General features: G+C 46.9%; 1 protein-coding gene across 6 annotated transcripts in view; it reads left to right on the forward strand.

Annotated features, from left to right (window-relative positions):
* Window positions 1–19,401, forward strand: part of PHACTR1 (phosphatase and actin regulator 1) — a 527,166-nt gene that overhangs the window by 457,093 nt on the left and 50,672 nt on the right. For all 6 annotated transcript variants that reach the window (XM_057304929.1, XM_057304930.1, XM_026511501.4 and 3 more), the window contains one exon: window positions 5,689–6,010. In XM_057304929.1, coding sequence (XP_057160912.1) covers window positions 5,689–6,010 — 322 coding nt within the window. The remainder of the gene's footprint in view (window positions 1–5,688; window positions 6,011–19,401) is intronic.

A 19,401-nucleotide genomic window follows, 5' to 3' on the forward strand; every position in this document is an offset into this window, starting at 1 on the left:
AATAGGCCTATGACATATTAATTCATCCCCATTTCACAGATTGGAAAACAGAACATCAAAGAGATCAAGCAGTTGCCATTGCTAACAGAGCTGAATAACTGTGTGACTTTACGGCTTATCTTCTGTGTTTAGTATGACAAACTCTGGTAATGATCTTGTGCCACTTAATCCGTTACTAACTTGGGGCAATTTCTCAGTGTGGTCTCCACCAAGGTCAGAGTGATCTGGGAGCTTCTCTACAAAGCAGAGTCCCAGACCCGGTTGTAAACCCACTGAATCAAAATCTCTGAGACTGAGGCTTAGAAATCCGCCTCTCCCATACCTCCCCGATGGGGTTGGTTGAAATCAGTACCGTAAGGATTTGGCATCTTGCAAAGAAACGGTGGAGTCAGGCAGTCCATTCCCAATGCATTCATCTCAGTCCGTTGTCCTTGTTACAAAGGTGTCCGTGCCTCATTAAACAGAAATGAGTATTGGGTGTATGTTTCCTTGTGTGTGTAGTACATACATACAGTGCACATAGGACATGTGAAAATCAGCACGAAGGAAACGAGGAATCTAATGCCCTGAATCAAGTTGGTAGGAAAAGCGAAACATCTGATTAAGTATTTATTGCTTGCAACAAAATTTTGAAGAAAGGCTCTTTAAGCAAACTTGTCTGAAATGTCCTTAAAGTATTCTAAAGCAAATAAAACAAAAAATTCACCCACAGGGATCTAAGAAATCTTTTCATCCACAAAGTGCTCATCCATAAGTGATTTTTATAAATATAAAATTAAATTGGAGGCGCCATTAGACAAATTGGTTTTAAGACAAGTCCCTTAATTGCAAATGTTAGGTTTAGGCAGAGCTAGTCATGAGGTGAATAGATCTTAGACAGTGTAGCTTTCAGTAAATTGGTTTCCTGCAAATCAGTTTTACTTTTTGTATGTGGGGGGCATAGAAATAGAACCGGGGGGGCGCCTGGGTGGCACAGCGGTTAAGCGTCTGCCTTCGGCTCAGGGCGTGATCCCGGCGTTGTGGGATCGAGCCCCACATGAGGCTCCTCTGCTGGGAGCCTGCTTCTTCCTCTCCCACTCCCCCTGCTTGTGTTCCCTCTCTCGCTGGCTGTCTCTATCGAATAAATAAATAAAATCTTTAAAAAAAAAAGGTCAGAAGACTTAATCTGCTCACCGCAGATTAAGTATAACTTAAAAAAAAAAGAAAAAAAAAGAAATAGAACCCGGGGACCGTACTGCTGACCACTCAGGGGCTGGATGGAACCAATGTATCATATCTCCGCCTTGGGCAGCATTGTGCTCCAAGCAGGGTAGCACCCCCAAATCAGTGATTCTCCCTGATTCTTTCCTCTTCCTCTCTGAATATGGTGAGCACCTGGGAAGCATTTAAAATCCAAACACCTGGCCCCAAGACTCTCAGTCAGTAGGTCAGAGTGGAGGCCAGGAATACAAACTTCTAGCAAGCATCAGGGGACTGTCGCAGGTGGTCCAAGAACTCTGCTTAAGAATTAGTGCTCTTGGGACACCTGGGTGGCTCAGTCAGCTGAGCATCTGACTCTTGATTTCAGCACCGGGCTTCATCTCAAGGTCGAGAGTTCAAGCCCCGCATCACTGGGCTCTGCTGGTGTGGCGTCTACTTAAAAAAAAAGAAAAAGGAATTTGTGCTCTTTTTTGTTTTGTTCAGAGAAAAGGACAAGAGTATGACGTTGAGTGGTTTTCAAACATGGCTTCTAAAAGACACAAAGCTGGGCACCCCCCCCCCAGCCCGGCCATCCCGCTAGAATCCCTGAGAGGGGCTGGGAGGGTCTGCATCAGTCTGAAGCTAATGCACCCCTGGGGTTGAGAACCACGAGAATGCAGAAGTCTGGGCTTCGCTGTGCTCCACTCTGGGCACCCTCTGGGGACAGCAGAAGGCCGCGTGGGAGGAGCCATCCAAATGCAGCTGGCCTTAACCAGGAGCAGGAAAGGCTGCAAGGGGGGAGATGGGTCTTCGGTTGTGCTTTAAATGGTGAATGCAATTTTGATTATTGGGCAGAGAGAGTGTTTCAGGGGGCTGGTGTGACAAAGGCCCTGAAAGAGGATGGTTACTGGGAAACCCCGTGGGGAAGCTGGCCTGCCCAGAGAGGCCAGGAGTGGCCACGGAGATGTAGGGTAGGAGGTGGCAGCTGGTGCTGGGCGGGGCTGGACAGCCCACAGCAGGGACCAGGGCAGGAAGTTGTCAGGGGACCTCCAGCGTGGTGTGTGATGGAGGAAGGTGTCTGGTACGGGGTGTAGATGAATTAAGAGGGTGGACCCTCTTACCTGCCCTACAAGAAGAGAGGAGGTCCCAGACTGGTGCAGTGGTCAAGGGGACAGAGAACACAGAAGTTAGCGAAGGACCAAGATAAAGCGACAGACAGAAACTCAGAATGGCAAATCGTGTATAGCTGGCTCCAGGTCTGTTAGGAGCAATGACTTGGTATTAAGATATCATAAAGACATAAAAATAGCCACTGAGAGTTACTAAAGATCTGGGCTGCCTAGGCGCCCCCCTCCCTTGTCTACCATGTTGGAGAAAGATGGGGATTATAGAGCTAATTCACTGAAAGCCAATAATGCCCCTGATTTTAACCTTTTTTCCCAATTTCCTCCCTTTTTACCAAATCTACTGAGCTAAAAAATTATTTAAGTAATTCTTCATTTCCTACCCCTATTTAATTGATGACCGTGTGTAGTGAAACAACCAGAAAGCAGACGCAGGCAGGAAAAGAGAAAGGGGTCCCATAACCCAGAATCTCTTTTCTCAAGCAACGAAAGTAACCATGTCCACTAATTTGGTCATTACGTCCTTGCCTGTTCTGATAGAATCTCTGGTGTCCCCTTGGCTATTTTCCTAGTGAAGAAACCAAGTAAGGTTTGCTGCAGAAGTGATGGTGGGAAACACGGTGGTCGCGCGTGTGCCGGAAGGTGTAGCTTAGCAAAATGGGTAGAACCCCACGTAATCGCTGTTCCTTCCCAAGGACACGGTTCCATGCAGCCCTCCTGGCTCTGCTTCCTCCTGCCCAGGCGAGTGAGCGCCTACCTGCTTTAGACAGATAGCTGGAATACAAAGGAAGGAGTAACAGGTCAAGAGTCTTGGATAGAAACCCTTGACACTTCCAGACACACTGCATTTGCTGGGTTGGCGCAAAGGCTTCCAAGAGCCAAGAGAGCGGACCCTTCAGTAGCAGGAACTGGACAAAGGGGGTGAGTTCCTGCCTCTCAGCCACTTTGGAGCGAGCACCATTGGTCATGCACCTGAACGTGGTTAGGTTACCTTGTGTCCTGTGCGTGGGGGATGGTGACAAACGGGATGAGCCTTCGTGGAGGAGCGTGAGGGAGCTCTGTGGTTACGACCGGTTGGCATTTTGCTGTGGGGGGGGGCAAGCTGGTCAAGCCCCCCGGAATGATTAGGCTTCCCTGTATCTCGGCTGTAGGATCCACAGTTTAGTGTCCACACCCCCCGCCCCAGCTGCATGGTCCTCAAATTATTTTCCATTTTATGCTCCTGTCCCTCCCCCACCCCACCCCGGAGAGTATCTATTTCTGGAGGGAGGTGCAAATTCATCCCACCAAAGAGCATCAGAACGTCAGCTCATGCTCTAAACATGTTGTGAGCCTCTCGCTGTGGGCACCGTACAAGACGCTAAGGGTAGTGACACGTGATTCGAGGTCCTTGTTCTCCAGCAGAGGAGACAGCTGTATAAAAAGGAAGCACCATTCGGTGTCCAGTGCATCGTCTGCAAAAGCAAGATGATAATGTCTCTGCATCAGGCTCGCTGTGAGGATTAAATTGAAAAGTCCTTAGTATCTGGCACGGGGTAAGGGGCGCCTCGAGTTCTTTCCGCCATCACTGTTGGCACCGTTGCTGTGGGCACGGACCTCCCTCGTGCCCTCAGTAGGTCCGCTGGGTGTGGCATGGAAGGAGTGATGTAATGAGCCAGGAAGGTTTCTCAGAGGAGGTAATTTTTGAGTTGGATCTATGAAGGGAGAGGAGGAATTGACCAGGAAGACAAAACAGAGGAATATTCCAAACTGAGGAGGGACCATGGCAGGGGCCCAGGGGTGTGCAAACATCAGGGAGTTTGGGGAGCACAGAAGTTCTAGAGGGAAGGAGAGGCCTCGCCCGTGCACCTTGGGTTTCTCTGTGAAGTAGGAGCAGCGGTCTGCTGAGGCAAGACCAGGGAAGACCACGACAGCCCGTGCGGAGAATGTGTGGGACAAAGGCCACCTTGTGGGATTTAGGGGATGCTGGAGACTGAATTTGTGGGCCAGCAAACAAGGAAAATCCACGGGAGAAAAGCAGTAGGTGACGTAGGAGACTTTGATGTAAGGCTTTTCAGATACGAAAGGAGAGGCCGTTCTTGATAGGGAAGCCGGAGCAGAGTTCAGGGGGTGAAGTGTGGGCATAGAGAGGAGCCAGACGGCACGCAGACTACGTACGGAAGGCTTGGATGATGCGTCAGGAAGGTGGGCTTTATTTCTAGGCCATTGGTGGGGTTTAAACGAGGGTGTGATGGCAAATTGGTGCCCTCGGGATGTCAGTTTGGTAGAACTGTGGAGAAATTAAACTGGAGAAGGCCACACTCAGAGTAGACAGACGGAGAAAAGTCTAAGGCCTCAAGGAGCAAGACGCAGAAACCCGCGGTCCTCCTGATGTGGTGTGAATTCGAGAGCGTTCTGCCTGCATCACACACGTGCCATACAGCCTTCCCTCCCCCGCCGTGCCCTTCCTGGCTGAGCTGCTCCCAGGCCAACCTGCAGCCCCCAAGACTCAACCCTGCCCCCAGCCATGCTCGATCATTTCCAGGAATTTACAGGGTTGTCCCAAAGGTGGCCCGTGGGCTGTTCTGTCCTGCAGCTCCCCGGAGTTTGGAGCATCTCTGGGAAGCCTACGAGCCACTGTCCTGGAACCGAGGGGTGCTGGCCGTGTGCAGGTCCCACCGAGGCCCAGGAGTACCTGTTGGAGCCTCCCTGCAGTTTGAACAGCCCAACTGTGGATGCCACGAGAGCGGGCCGACCAGCCCAGCCGCCGCGGAGCCCAGACCTCATGGAGGTCGGGTGTGGACAGGAAGAGATAAGCTACATAGCACACAGTCCGTGGACGCCTTGCCTCCACGTGGGGCCCCTGAGCCCGCTGTGTGACAGAGTCCTCATAGAGCATTATGCCCAGATTACAGATGAGGGCATTAAGCTCAGCAGCACTGGTGTCACTTGTGGAGGGACACGCTGTTCATGGACTTGAACCTAGGACTGGCTTCTAGTCCCGTGCCTGTTAGAAAGTGCCAGCTGAAAGGGTATTTTCACATGACAGTGGCAAAATTGTAGACATCATGGCATATGCTAGAAAAGGTGTCTTGGAAGTTCCGTGGGTTTCCATAAATGGAAGAATGCACTGCGTTCGTTGCCCCTTCCTGCTGCTGGTGAGCCTTACTTAGCCTGACAGCTGTGTGACAGACGTCGCGAATGCCTGGGTCCCCGAGGGCCCTGAGGGAGCAGAGTTGCCGGGTGCTTGTTCAGTAGCACTTACCCACTGGGTCTCCCGTTGGTGCATTTTACGTCAGGGCCCACGTCAGCGCCCACAGTCCCAGGGTGGGCGCACGTGTGATGTTCTAGGTTTCCTCCCGGGCCCCCAAACTCACAGCTGCCTCTTGCCCTCCTTTTGCTGCAGATCCTGGCGCCCCCGTGAAATTGCCTTGTCTGCCAGTGAAACTGTCGCCTCCGCTACCTCCAAAGAAAGTCATGATCTGCATGCCTGTAGGGGGGCCAGACCTCTCCCTGGCGTCCTACGCCGCCCAGAAGAGTGGCCAGCAGAGTGGGGCCCAGCACCACCACACGGTCCTGCCGTCCCAGATCCAACACCAGCTGCAGTACGGCAGTCTCGGCCCGCACCTCCCCTCCACCACCGGCTCCCTCCCCATGCACCCCTCCGGCTGCAGGATGATCGAGGAGCTGAACAAAACGCTGGCCATGACCATGCAGAGGCTGGAAAGGTAATTGGTGGGGAAGGGGGGGTGCAGGGGGAGGAGTTGGCCTTGGCTGGGGGTGGTTTGGGGATCTGACCATGACTCAGGAGTGGAGAGACCAGGGTAAGGGCTCATCCTCACTGAGGGAAAAGTTTGAAAGTAAAATCAGACCAAAAACTGAATGTCAGGGAAACTGTGGAAGAAAAAAAAACAGTGTTGCCAGTTGCCAAACTGTAGAACAATCATATTTATCAGAAAGAAAAAGTAGGGGTGCCTGGGTGGCGCAGTCGTTAAGCGTCTGCCTTCGGCTCAGGGCGTGATCCCGGCGTTCTGGGATCGAGTCCCACATCAGGCTCCTCCGCTGTGAGCCTGCTTCTTCCTCTCCCACTCCCCCTGCTTGTGTTCCCTCTCTCGCTGACTGTCTCTCTGTCAAGTAAATAAATAAAATCTTAAAAAAAAAAAGCATGCATGTATATACACATGTACTATATAAATAGTATAATATGTATAAATATATAAGCAATATATAAATGTATTAATATGTGTAAATATAGATTTTAAATATAAATATTTACTATAAATTAAATATTTGATATAAGTGTATCTAAATACATAAATATATATAAAGAGAACATATATATGTGTTCTGTAAGTCTTAACATTCTGTAAGTCTTAACATTTTCTGAAAGCATATACATATAATTACTAATAGTGGTTACCCCTCAGGTGGGGAGATGGGAGAGAAATTCTTTTATTTTTATATATCATATCTTTCTGTACTACTTTTTTATTTTGTGTGTGTTGTTTTTATGCTAGAAAAAGACAGGGGCACCTGGGCGGCTCAGTCAGTTGAGTGTCCTACTCTTGATCTCAGCTCAGGTCATGATCTCAGGGTCGTGAGATCGAGCCCCATGTAGGGCTCTGCACTCATTGAGATTCTCCCTCTCCCTCTGCCCCTCCCCCTGCTCTCACCTGTGATCTCGTGCTCTCTCTCTAAAAAAAAAAGAAGAAGAAAAAGAGAAAAAAGACAATTTGAATGTAAATAAGAAAAGATGAGAGCTGGCAGGATGGTGCTGGAAAAGCAGGGGGATGGGAGATGTGGAAGGCACCCCTTGTTCTTGCTGATGAAGGAAGCAGGTGCTTGTAGCCTGATTACTGACCCATTAGTGTTTAGCCACACCTCACACAGTCCACTCTTTCACCAGAATCCGCCTCCAGTAGCACTGCTGGGAGATCTGCAGAGAGGACCTGAAGGACTCGTTCTGAATTGTGTGTGCATGCGTGTGTGTGTGTGTGTGTGTGTGTGTGTGTGTGCGCGCGCGTGCGCAAATACCACCCCACTTCTGCCAGATTTCCCAACATGATTCCAAGGCGCGTTGCTTGCCCTAGTTCCCTAGCGTAACAAGAAGAAAGTGCTGCAATCCGCTGGGCAGGATGTGTCTGAGCTTGGGACCCTGAGTACCTGCCCCAGAGTAGTAACAGCTGTTAGCCAGGTCCTGCCGACGGGACGGGTGCAGTCTGGTGGGCCTGCTGGTCACGAGGCAGAGAGCCAGAGGCGAGACGGACATGGTCAGGAGCTTTCTATGATAGTTCCCGACTCTCTGCCAAGTAGTCTGTGTTTGGGCTACAAGTGATAGATTGAAAATTAAAATAGATGAATATACCGACCAACCAGCCAACAAAACAGGTCCTTCCTCATAGTCGTTTTGAAAAGCACCGTCCTAGGCAGTAAGTCAAGGGGACACGTCCTCAAGCCTGGGTCTTCCTACTGCAAATCCAGAACTCTTTCTGTAACAGTACGGCTGTTTTCCTGAAGACCGCGAACAGTCCACATCATTTCTGATCTCCACCCCCGCTGTATATCCAGTAAGTCTTTGTATCTCGCAGGAGAACTGAAAAGGATACTCGAGAGAACATGCTAGTTGCTAACTATGTTTCTGCTGAAATAACGCCGTTTTAGAAGGTTCAGTGGTAGGTACTAACCAACAAGGGACACACCGTTCTTCGGTTCAGTAATTTCAGTGTGTATTTGTAGAATATTTCAGTTGTGTGTAGCCCAGTGGGTAGGTCTGTTGGACCTAAACCAGGTCATTTCTTTTTTTCTTTTTTTTTTTTTTAAAGATTTTATTTATTTATTTGACAGAGACAGCGAGAGAGGGAACACAAGCAAGGGGAGTGTGAGAGGGACAAGCAGGCTTCCCGTGGAGCAGGGAGCCCAATGTGGGGCTCGATCCCAGGACCCTGGGATCATGACCTGAGCTGAAGGCAGACACTTAACGACTGAGCCACCCAGGCGCCCCGTTAAACCAGGTCATTTCTTCACTGAAATGAATTGAAGAGAACAGATGAGATTATGGGAAGAGGAGGCAAGATGGGGAACAGCATGATGTTGGCCTCTGGGCCAAGGTGATCCCCTGTGCTTCATGCCACACTCAGGCCCTCATTACCTCCTGTCTCCCTTCCTTCCCGCCTTAGGTCAAGGACAGGGTTGTTCTGATAGACCAGCCAGGACATAGGGAATTAACGTGTACATCACTCTGACAAGATCACCCTCGAGAGAGAGAGGCCTTCTTCCCAAGCAAATAAAGATGGGGAGATTTTTCTGAGCATCCCCATCTGGGTCTTCCAGAAGTCCCGGATGGATCTGGAGCAATGGGATCACAGGCCACCTCTCATTAGTGCGGGACCTGCCACTGTCTCTGGTGATGCTGCCCTCCTTTTAACTGCCTACAGATGCTCCCAGGTGCCTGTCAACATGATTTCATCCTTGTTCTGGCCAAGTTTAACACAGAAAGAAAGAATCATTTCCCTCTTCTCCTGGCAATTTCCAGTGACCTCAAAAAGCACGGCAAGTGGGAAGAAACATTCCCGAGCACTTAGGCATGCTGGCTGCAGAGCCCCTGAGGTCTCATGGAATGTCACCTGTCGGACCTTGGTGCATTCCTGTGGTCGGCTCCTGATGGAACACTGACTCATGTGAAAATCAAATGAAGAATTAAGGAGCATTAATGCCAGACTTTGGGCCATAAATCTGAATAAATAGTCCTATTATCATTGAAAGGGGCCAGAGAGCACATCCAGGCAGCCAGCGCACTGCCTGTCGCAGCCTTCCTGACCATTTGTCTTCCATTCCCTGCAAGAACAGGAGCCTCCAGAGGTCCCCAGAGAGCCCACCCCATTGTCAAGAAGGTTTGATTATTATCGAGTTTCTTATATTAAGTTAAAAGTCTTACTTCTCCTAACTTAGACTCCCTCAGTTCTATTTCTAGTCTTCCTTTCCTGTGAAAAATGTCCAAATCTTTGAAGGTTGCAGCCAGTGACTTGAATAAGGGTTTCTCTCTTCCACACCAGTAATCCCAAGTTTGTTATAATTAACTATATATTGAGATGGTTTCTAGACCGTTTACCGTCTTGATCGTGTTCTCCCAAGAATACTCTAAATCTGTTCTGATTTGTGTGAACAAGTTCTTTTAATTTTATTTTTAACATTTATTTAAATTGTGCTTAGTTAACATACAGTGCGGTGTTGGTTCCTGGAGTAGAATGCAGCGATCTGTCGCTTACATACAACACCCAGTGCTCATCCTAACAAGTACCTTCCTTCATCCCCTTCACCCTCCAACCCATCCTCCACCCACCTCCCTCCATCAGCCTTCAGTTTGTTCTCCATCATTAAGAGTCTCCTATGGTTTGTTTCCCTCTCTTCTTTTTCCTCCACCCCTTCCCATTTGTTCATCTGTTTTGTCTCTTCATTCCACGTATGAGTGAGATCGTGTGGTATTTGTCTTGCTCTGATTGACTTATTTCACTTAGCATAATACTCTCTAGCTCCATCCACGTTGTTGCAAATGGCAATATTTCATTCTTTTTGATGGCTGAGTAATATTCCATTGTTTATATATACACCACACCTTCTTTATCCATTCATTAGTCAGTGGACATTTGGGCTCTGTCCCTGATTTGACTATTGCTGATAAGGCTGCTATCGATAGGAGCAAGTTCTTAATCATTACTCCAACCTGAACTTCCTCCGTGATGCAAAGATGTGACATGTGGTTGGTCACTTACCGCATTGGCTCACCCGATTTGGGGGAGGGGTGCAGGACGAGGGAATTAGAGATGAAGTTGAAGCAAACTTGAAGAGTGCCGTATTTATCCAAGGTCACAGGGCTGCCCTCGGCGGGGCAGCCAGGCTGGAGGGGAGCCCCCCGCATCACGGGTTTGCACAGTCTAACTGCTGTGATGTCAGCCTCAGACACCATTTCTTTTTGCCTTCAATTCCTCATCTGTAAAACAGGGGTAATAATACCACCACCAACCTCATTAGGATTGTGAAGAACAAGTGACTTCTTCCATCCAAATCTGTCGTCTTATTGCCTGGCGTGCGTTGAAAATGTCCAAGAAACGGTAGTGAATGTTGCGCCAAACTACATAAAAATTCACCTCAGTGACCCTAAAAGGCACATTACAAATAGGTTTGATCCTGTCTTATTGGAGATTTTGTGTGTGTCTGTTTCCTGAAATGACAGGGTCTTCATTTGTTTCGTTCCCTGATGATTCATATCTTTTTTTGAAAGTGACAATTTTCTCATTTCAGGTATCATGCAATTTTTAATATCCGCAGTAAGCTCGGTGAGCTAATTGGCATAAATCTTGGAATTCAGACTTAAAATCCTAATCAGCCACTAATTTCTTTCTCATCTTAATTCAGTTCATCAATTCCCTGTGCTCTGGCTTCCCTGTTTGTAAAATGAAGATGGGATCTGTATCCTTGTTGACCCTGAAGGAATTTGGGGAAGATTCTTAAAGGAATACACTTTAAAGAAGTCCTTCTTAATTAAGGAAAAGGGAAATTCGTCCTTCCAGTCGCTCAGGCCAGGAATCTTGGGGTCACCCTTGACACACTTCTTTCTCTCGTACCTCATCTCTGAAGGGCTGGCAAATCCTCTTGGGTCTACACTGAGGTATGTCTTGGATGAGCCGCTTCCCACCTGGTGGTCTGACCTCCATTGTCCCTGCTGCCTGGTCTCCTGCCTCCACTTCTGCCTCTTCAGTCAAATAGACAAAGTGTGACAAAAATAGGATCATGACTGCATTAGTCTGTCAGGGCGGCCATAACAGAGTACCACAGACTGGGGGGCTTAAACAACAGGAATTTATGTTCTCACAGCTCTGCAGGCCGGAAATCCAAGATCAAAGTGTCAGCAGGATTGGTTTCCCCTGAGGCCTCTCTCCTTGGCTCACAGACAGCCGTCTTCTCCCTGGGTCCTCGCGTGGTCTTCCCTCTATGTGTGTGTCTGTGTCCTAATCTCCTGCTCTTATGAGGACTCCAGTCATTTGGTTAGAACCCCACCCCCACCCCAATGACCTCATCCTGCTCAGTGGCTCCTTTCAAGACCACTGGGTCCACATGCAGTCCCATTCTGCGGTCCTGGGATTAGGATTTAAAGACATGAACTTTGAGGGGGACACAATAACCCATAATAATGACTGTGCCCAGAATGTTTCTTTGGCCTTCCAGTGCACTTACGAGTGAAAAGCAAAGAAGGCCAGCGTGGCGTGGACCCCTGTCATGTCCCTGACTCATTCCCCACACTGCCCACCCTCACCCACCACGAAGGCCCTCTCGCTGTTCTCACAGCCTTGGACAGGCCAGGTGCCCTCGGACAACGGGCCTTTGCGCTGGCTATTCCCCCGCTCTAGACTGCTGTTCCCTAACCTATCCTCAGGGCTCCCTCCATCACCTTCCTTAGGTCTGCACTCACTTGTCACCTCCTCAGTGAGGCCTTCCCTGATCTCCCTTCTAAACATTGCAACCCTCCTCCCAACACAGTATATTCTCCAGCGCCCCCCCCCCCATTATTCTTTTTGTAGCATTTTTCCCCATCTAACATTCTGTATTGCTGGCTTTTCCTTTTGCTTATTGCTCTTCTCCATAGAGGTGAGAACTGTTTTGTTCAGACTTGTATCCTGAGCACCTAGCATAGGGCCTGGCTTATAGGCACTGGAGGTGCTTAATAAATGTTTGAGGGAATAAACCAGTGTGTGAGTGAGTGAATGAAGAGTCCTTGGTAACCACTATGGCTAGATGATTAAGCTCTTCCTGGGGATGGATAGAGCGCTCCTGATGTTGTCACTGTTGAGCTTTGAGTTCTGCAAGACACATGTTACCTAAATATTAAGTGATAGCAGGAAGAACATGTCTTTAACCTTTTGTATTTTTCTCATGATCCCAAAATTTTGAACGCTCCCTCTGTCTGGAATGCACTCTCCTCTCCACCACTCATTCCACCTTGTTTGGCAAAGCAAAATTCTGCTTATTTCTCAAGAAACACCTTGTCCTCCTTGACCCCTCCTCAGGTTCGCAGAGGAAGCTCTGCCTCCTTCTGGGCCGTGAGTGTCTGCACACAGTGTTGTGTGTTTGTCTGCATATTCTCTCCTTGATGTGGGCTGGGACCAGCCTTGTCTTCCCACTCAGCCCCCAGTCCCTCATGGGACCTGTCCTGTAGGAAGTACTCAGTGAACGTGTATTAAATGAATATTATTAGAAGTTCTTCCGATCTTTGAATAGACAGGTATCTTAACCTGATGTTTAATGTTTTATTAGAAAGTCCCTTAATTATAGAAACAAGCTTTAGTTGTGGGTACACTCCCCATCCCATTGTGGAGCTGTGTGAATTTTGTTTTGTAGATATTAGAAACAAAGTCAAAGTGTCTTCCTTTAAAGTTGCATATAGGTCTTTGCTTGTCACACTGAGTAATATCAGACTTGAGTTCAAGATACTGTAATGTCGGTGATGAACTTTACCCACTGAAGTTCGTTGTCCCTTCATTTAATTCTCTTGGACCGTATTTATTGTATATGATAGAATAGTGATCATCTGTGGCTCTTCCAGCGGACTGTTGGGGTGTAGAGTTTCATATCGGATCATCCAGCTGTCTTCAGTAACCTCCACCTAAGACAAAAACCAAACTTTCAGACTTTTAAGAATTTACAGAGATCTGAAAAATAGGCACAAGCAGATGAAAGGTGGACGAGGGGGCATCCGGACGGATTAGCGGAAGGGGAGTGTATTAGCATGGAAGGAGTAATGGAAATCTCTGGGTTGAAACTAAAAAAGCAGAAAATTCACATGTTTTTGTTCCTATTATCACTCATGTATCAATAATTGATATTCTTAATACTGTTATTTTCACCCATTGGGTTTTGGTTTAGGAAATTTTAAGAACCACGTATTTAGTTCTACAGAGATACGTTTGCTTACTACATATGGGTCTTAAAGTGGACAAATAAACACATTTCTAATAAATTCCGTTTTCCTCTACCTTTTCCTACCCTGGAATCCCTCAACAGCTAGAACAGGAAAGCTCTGACATTTAAAAAGGAAGGTACCTATGTTTCCTTAGCATCCGTAAGATCAGTCAGCAATTTTTTATTGAGTACCTTTTCTGGAGCAGGCTCTGTGTTTGACACTGGGGATACAGTGCTGGCCCCAGCGGGGTGCAGAGACTGCTAGCAGCATAAACTGGGTGAGTCAGTACCAGGGAGGGAGGAGGGCATACAGCAGGGGGTCAGCTTGGTAGGTGAGATTCAGGGTCGGCTTCCCTAGAGAGCTGCCTTTCACCTGAAATCCAAAAGATGGAAATGACCAGATGAAGAGGGAGAAAGGAAACGAGAGAACATTTTAGCGAGATGAGAGGAAGGAGTGATAGACTGTCTCCAAATGAGTGGTGAGGCTTTTCTGAAAAGGCAGGACGTTGGTGGTGACTCCCCGAGTTTGTAGAGAACCAATCATTGAGAATGAGAGAAATAAAAGAAGAGTGTAATCTGACATAAGGAAGGACCCAGGAGCTGCTGGAGGGGGTACTAGAGGTCTTCAAGAAGGATAGGCTAAGAGCTGTTTCCGATGCTTTACTCATGTACTTCATCAAAGGAAAACCTAGCAGGAGAGATCATCTACTCAGGACCTGTCCAACTCTGTCACCTCGTGTGCGATAGACTGAGGTAGGCTGTTGACTGTGAATGTTTCTAGAAATAGGTTGGTTTTACCTCTTCCGGGATATTGTGCATCTGTGTTAACAAGTCCAGACCAATGATGGTTTGTCAGACGCAGAAAGGGTTCCAGAACCATCTCGAACTCTTGTAACGTTTATTGAGTACTGCATGCCAAGCATTGTGGTAGACACACAATTAATAACATCTGTGGTATTTCTTCTAAAATAATAATTTTTCAAAGATTTATTTATTTTAGAGAGTGGGAACAGGGGAAGGGCCAGAGGGGGAGAGACAGAGAGAGAGAGAGAGAGAGAGAGAGGGAGAGAAGCAGACTCCACGTGGAGCACAGAGCCCAATATAGGGCTCGATCCTACAACCCTGAGATCATGACCTGAGCCGAAATCAAGAGTTGGGTGCTCAACCAACCGAGCCACCTAGGCGCCCCTGAAATAATATTGATAAGTTTAGGTATGTCAATAGTTTATTTTGTTTGCTTATAATATCCCCATTTTTATATTTACACATTAGCTGGGGATTAAATTACTACTGTCAAGAATATTGAAAAAGGAGTAATTTCAACCTTGGACAGAAGAAATTGAAATCAGTAGCCTTTCTCCCCCACTGTTCCCCACTCCCCAGATTCTTTAAATCTCTCAAATCCTATTGTTCCATAATTACTTTTAGACCTTCCGAAGAGCACAATTCATAATCCTAGTATAAATACATTCCATGGTGGCAACTCCTTTTATTCATGTGGCCTCCAGGGTCACAAGAAATTCTCGAGAATAATTCTTGCTCGTGAACTAGATGATTTCCAAGGTTTCTTGTAACCATAACAGTCTCATTACTGCACTGGCTTGTGGTAAGAGTGCTTCCATCTGCAAATCAGAGTGTTCCGTGATGATAAGCAGACACGCATTGGTGGCCTGGCAGGAGTGAAACCGAAGACCCAAATGTCATTTGCTTGTGAGGTGGCATCTGTTCGAAGAAGTTCAGGGTTTTGTTCATCTTCTATGAAACCACATACATATTTAAATGAAATGCATTTCCAGGGAAGGATTCTCTTTTTGGTATCAATGACCATTTGTCCCTGACTTCTTGAGGCCAGAACTGCCAATTTCTTACTTCAGGTCATTTCTTTGACTGAAACATGTATTTATCTGAAGTGGCTGCACGTGGATACTGTTTTATGATGTAACTGATTCCCAGGGGCATGGTGTGATTTCAGTGCAAGGTGATGTCACTGTGAGCAGGACATATTCTCCCCTGCCGGGTGGTGAGCAAACTGCTTAGGGGAAGTCTTAGGAGGATAAAAAAAAAAGAAGTGTATTTTCAAAAGAGGGAGACTCTGCTCTTGAATTCCTGTGTTGCATCGGTAGAAAACCTGCTCTTGCCCCGTGTGTGCCTGTTGATTCTTTGATCTTCTCAGAAACCATTGTCCAGAAAGATTTTTCAGGCCAAAACTAACCAAAAGGCTAAAGGAAGTGTTTGTAATAAATTCACGGATAATATCCGGAATGACTGGTTTCTGATGAATGGTCATTGCTTAAGTGCACCCCTAGTTAAAACAGCAACCATCAGCCCTGGCGTTAACGAACACACTGCACCAGCATTATCTCCGAGAAAGCCGATGAGGTGGGCAGACAGGTGTCTCCGTTTAACCGATGAGCAACTCAGCCAAGACGTACAGCTAGTGAGTGGCCCTTCTGCGTCTCAGACATCCAGCCAAGCATGACCTAGGACCCCCGCTGATGTGTACGGATAAAGTTCCGTGAGAAAGCCACCAGTCTGGCTCCACCATCCGAACTGGGGAAGGCTGGGCAGAGCTGGTCAGACTCTGTGCGTCTTACGGTTTTATTTCTCCCATCCCAACCCCAGACAGGATTTCAGAAATGTGGGGTCCCTGGTCCTTGGAAAGGGCAGAGGAAGGGATCATGAATGAATTAATTTACATTCATCACCACTCCTGGGGAAAAAAGCAGCTCAAAACACATCCTCGACTCAGGAAGGCTCAGTGCCCTGGTCTATATATAGAGCGGCATAGTTTCCTGCTGACGAGAGTCCAACAGAGAAACAAAAGCTCTCCTGTCGAGTTTCTTATCTTCGAAGGCCACGATAAAACGCACAATCGCGCCTGCTCGCCTGAAATGAAGCTGATTCACTGTTTTCTTGGCTTTCAGTGGTTATTTCTGTCATTCTTCTGCCTCAGGCGCTGTAATTCGTAGTATAATTTCTCACACATTTTTGGTCTCCAGGAAGGAAATTGTCCTCTCTCCCCTCAGAAAACTGTCTTTAGAACTCGCACACATTACAGAAGCCGCTCCTTTGGAAGTTGCGTTTCCTTTTCAGTGTTATGTTCATAGATAAGAAATTTCTTCTGTCCTTTGAGGAAATTAATGTCTTTTTAAAAATTTTACCAAGCACTGCCTCTGAAATCCGATGCCAGAAAGCAGTACCTCTTACGTGTTTTTCTTTAGAAAGGATGATTCTCCAGTATTTTCAAGGAAGATGAGGATTTTGAATAGACAGTGATTTTTAATTTCAAAACCTGCCCCCGATTTCCTAAAAGAATATTAGGGGGGTTTGGTAACCTGTAACCCCCCACCTGTGGATGAGGCCCAGGGCCCTGCCATGCATCTGCCTGTTACCATGTGACAGAGATAGAGCGATGACAGAAAGCTCTCTTGAAAAGAGACCAACCGTTGTCATGACTCTGAATTGTTGTAGATGTTTTGGCATTCATTTCTCTATGAATTATTCAAAGTAAACTGCCTCTCCCTCCCCAGTACTAAACAGGATAGGTATAAGATAATCTCTTAATTTTCAAAGTCAAGGGATTCCTTAGAACATGCAACTATTTCAGTGGTAGGAAAATGGCGGAGGGGAGGGGTGATAGAAATCTGAGGGGTGCCTTTGTGTTCCCAGTCTATGTGTCTCCTACTTGGCTTAGCAGAGTCAAAAAGGAGAGTTGAATTTTCCAAAGAGAAGACTTGCTAAATGTTTTTCTTGATGGAGACGGGACCGAGGGAGCAAATGAAGCTTTTCACTTCCGTGTTATATCATGGGGACATAATGAAGGAGAAGAGAGTTTAGAATGTATGCTTTCGCAGATTTAGGACTGCCCTTCTACTCTCAAGCTTTCAGAATTTTTGTTAGTACTGTGTCTGTTGTAAATAGTAGGCATCCTGTTTTAGGTAAATTTTTCTTTATTCTTCCTGTTCGTTTTTTTCATGAAGGAAAGTATCATTTTTGGTCAACGAGGATAAAAGAGTCCACATCCTCGTGGGCTTACCTTTCAGGGGAGGAGACCCATGAATATGTAATGTGCTGTGAAGTGGGGAGGGGGCACCGAAGAAAAATAAGGCAAGGAAACGGGAAGAGTTGATGGTGAGGCCTTTCTATCCTTGGTGAAATAGGTTATTAATGTGACCACAAGAAATCCATGCAGTCCCCCTTCTTAGTGACAACACTCCATGATCCACGGTTGGATTATTCAGCCTACTAATTATTGTCTCTTCTCTCTTGTATCCCATTCCATCTGCACACCTACTCACCTCCAGCCCTGTGATACTCACACTAAAACTATGCTATGCTGTCGGAGTCTAGAATTCACACCTGCCTTTCTGTTCCATAAGAGCCTCTGACCTTGGGACTCTTCAGAGCAAAATTCATAGCAAAAGAGCAGTTGGGTTCTGTGAGCATCTGTTATCCTTGCCTTTTGTTACATGGAAAATTATTATCTTCCATATTTTTTCTTGAATTTGTGGTACAAATTGCATTTCATGAACGTGTACAAGAAAATCCTGGACATCGAAGTTTCTCTGGGAGAAGACAGCCTGGTTCGTGTAAAGAACACAGTCTCGGAGTGAGAAGACCCAAAGCTACATCCCTGCTATGATCACAACCACGTGATCACTTCCCTCATTTTCCCGGAAACACAATGCCCTCATCCATAAAATCAAGATAATAGCAGTACCCTTCAAGTTTTTGTGAAGAGTCAATGAGAAGATGAACATTTACAAAGCACTTTTATAGGACCCTTCAAGGACCATATGTGTTAGCTATTATAGCTGCTTTGAAAGATGCCCTGTTCTTTCATCCTGAGCCATGGAGCCCCTGATATATTTAATTAGTAGAATGGAAATACTCCAGAATGGCACAGCTGTCCAGCGTCTCGTGAATATCGTGAAATGCTCATCCCTGTGACATTTGCTGGGAAAATTACATCATTTGGAGCTAGGTAGATGCAACAGAATCTCCTCTTTCCTCCATCCCTGGAGAATAATTTAGGGCCTTTGGTGTTTATTTAAATTCATTATAGAATGTCCTATAAGAAAAAAAAAAATGTCCTATAAGAAGAAACCTTCTAGATAGATTTCATCTCACCCAACTACCTTACCTTACAAGATGGCCCAACTCTGGACAGTCTTAATGGAAGTAGCCTGACAGGCTGTGAGTGTAGAATTAGAAAATGTAATGACTTCAAGCTCTTTCTTTCACCCGTTCTGTGCTCCTGTAGTCCTGAGATGGAAGGCACTGTGGGTACCATGGCACCCCTCCTTGCAGAGATCTCTGTGCCTTATCTCTTTGGATTATTTTCTTAGGGAAAAACTCTCAGTCACAATTTCTAAAACCTTAATTCTCCTTTCACAAGGATATTTTCCCGACAATAACAAGACTCTAAAGGTCACAGGGATGGTTATTTTAGTGAATTAAATGATGGGAACACACAACATGGCCTAGTCTGATTTCAGGGGACTTCAGTTCAAATATTTGACTGACTTTTCCATCCGTTCCAAAAACATGCACAAAAATGGGGCTGAGAGTTGAAGATCATGGATCACCAGCCTCTGTCTGCGACATGCGCAGTCAGTGGGGCAGGGGGAGGTGCTGAGACACGTAATTGTAACATAATATGACAGATGCCATAACGGAATTGGGAGCAGAGCCTGGGAGCCCAGAGAAAGGCCTGGTGTCCGTTGGAAAAATCAGAAAAGGTTGCTCAGAAGAACTGGCATTTGAGCTATCCCTGGAGGGTGGGGGATGCCCCAGGCCAAACTCTGAGGGGATAGTCCTGAGCCTGAGGGATGGTAGGAGCAGAGGGAGGAGGCAAGAAAATTCCCAGTGTGCTTGGGAAGCAGCGAGTGGCCTCATGTGGCCAGAACGCTGGGTACAGTGAAGAGTGGGAACAGCTCAGGTTGAAAGGAAGCATGGGACCATCTTGTGAAGCGCCCCCTCGTCCACACAGAGGGGCCGGAGTTCGTCAAGGTGACAGACCCTTCAGAGGTCTTAACTGGGAGAATTACATGATCAAATCTGTTTGACCGCCCTAGAGAGGGTGGGCAGGGGAAGGTCCTGGAAGAAGACAGAGTTCAAAGCCATAGCAGGGATTCTGCTCTGCGTAGCTGGTGGTATTGTGACA

Source organism: Ursus arctos, unplaced genomic scaffold (assembly GCF_023065955.2).
Source record: "Ursus arctos isolate Adak ecotype North America unplaced genomic scaffold, UrsArc2.0 scaffold_31, whole genome shotgun sequence".
Taxonomy (NCBI): Eukaryota; Metazoa; Chordata; class Mammalia; order Carnivora; family Ursidae; genus Ursus; species Ursus arctos.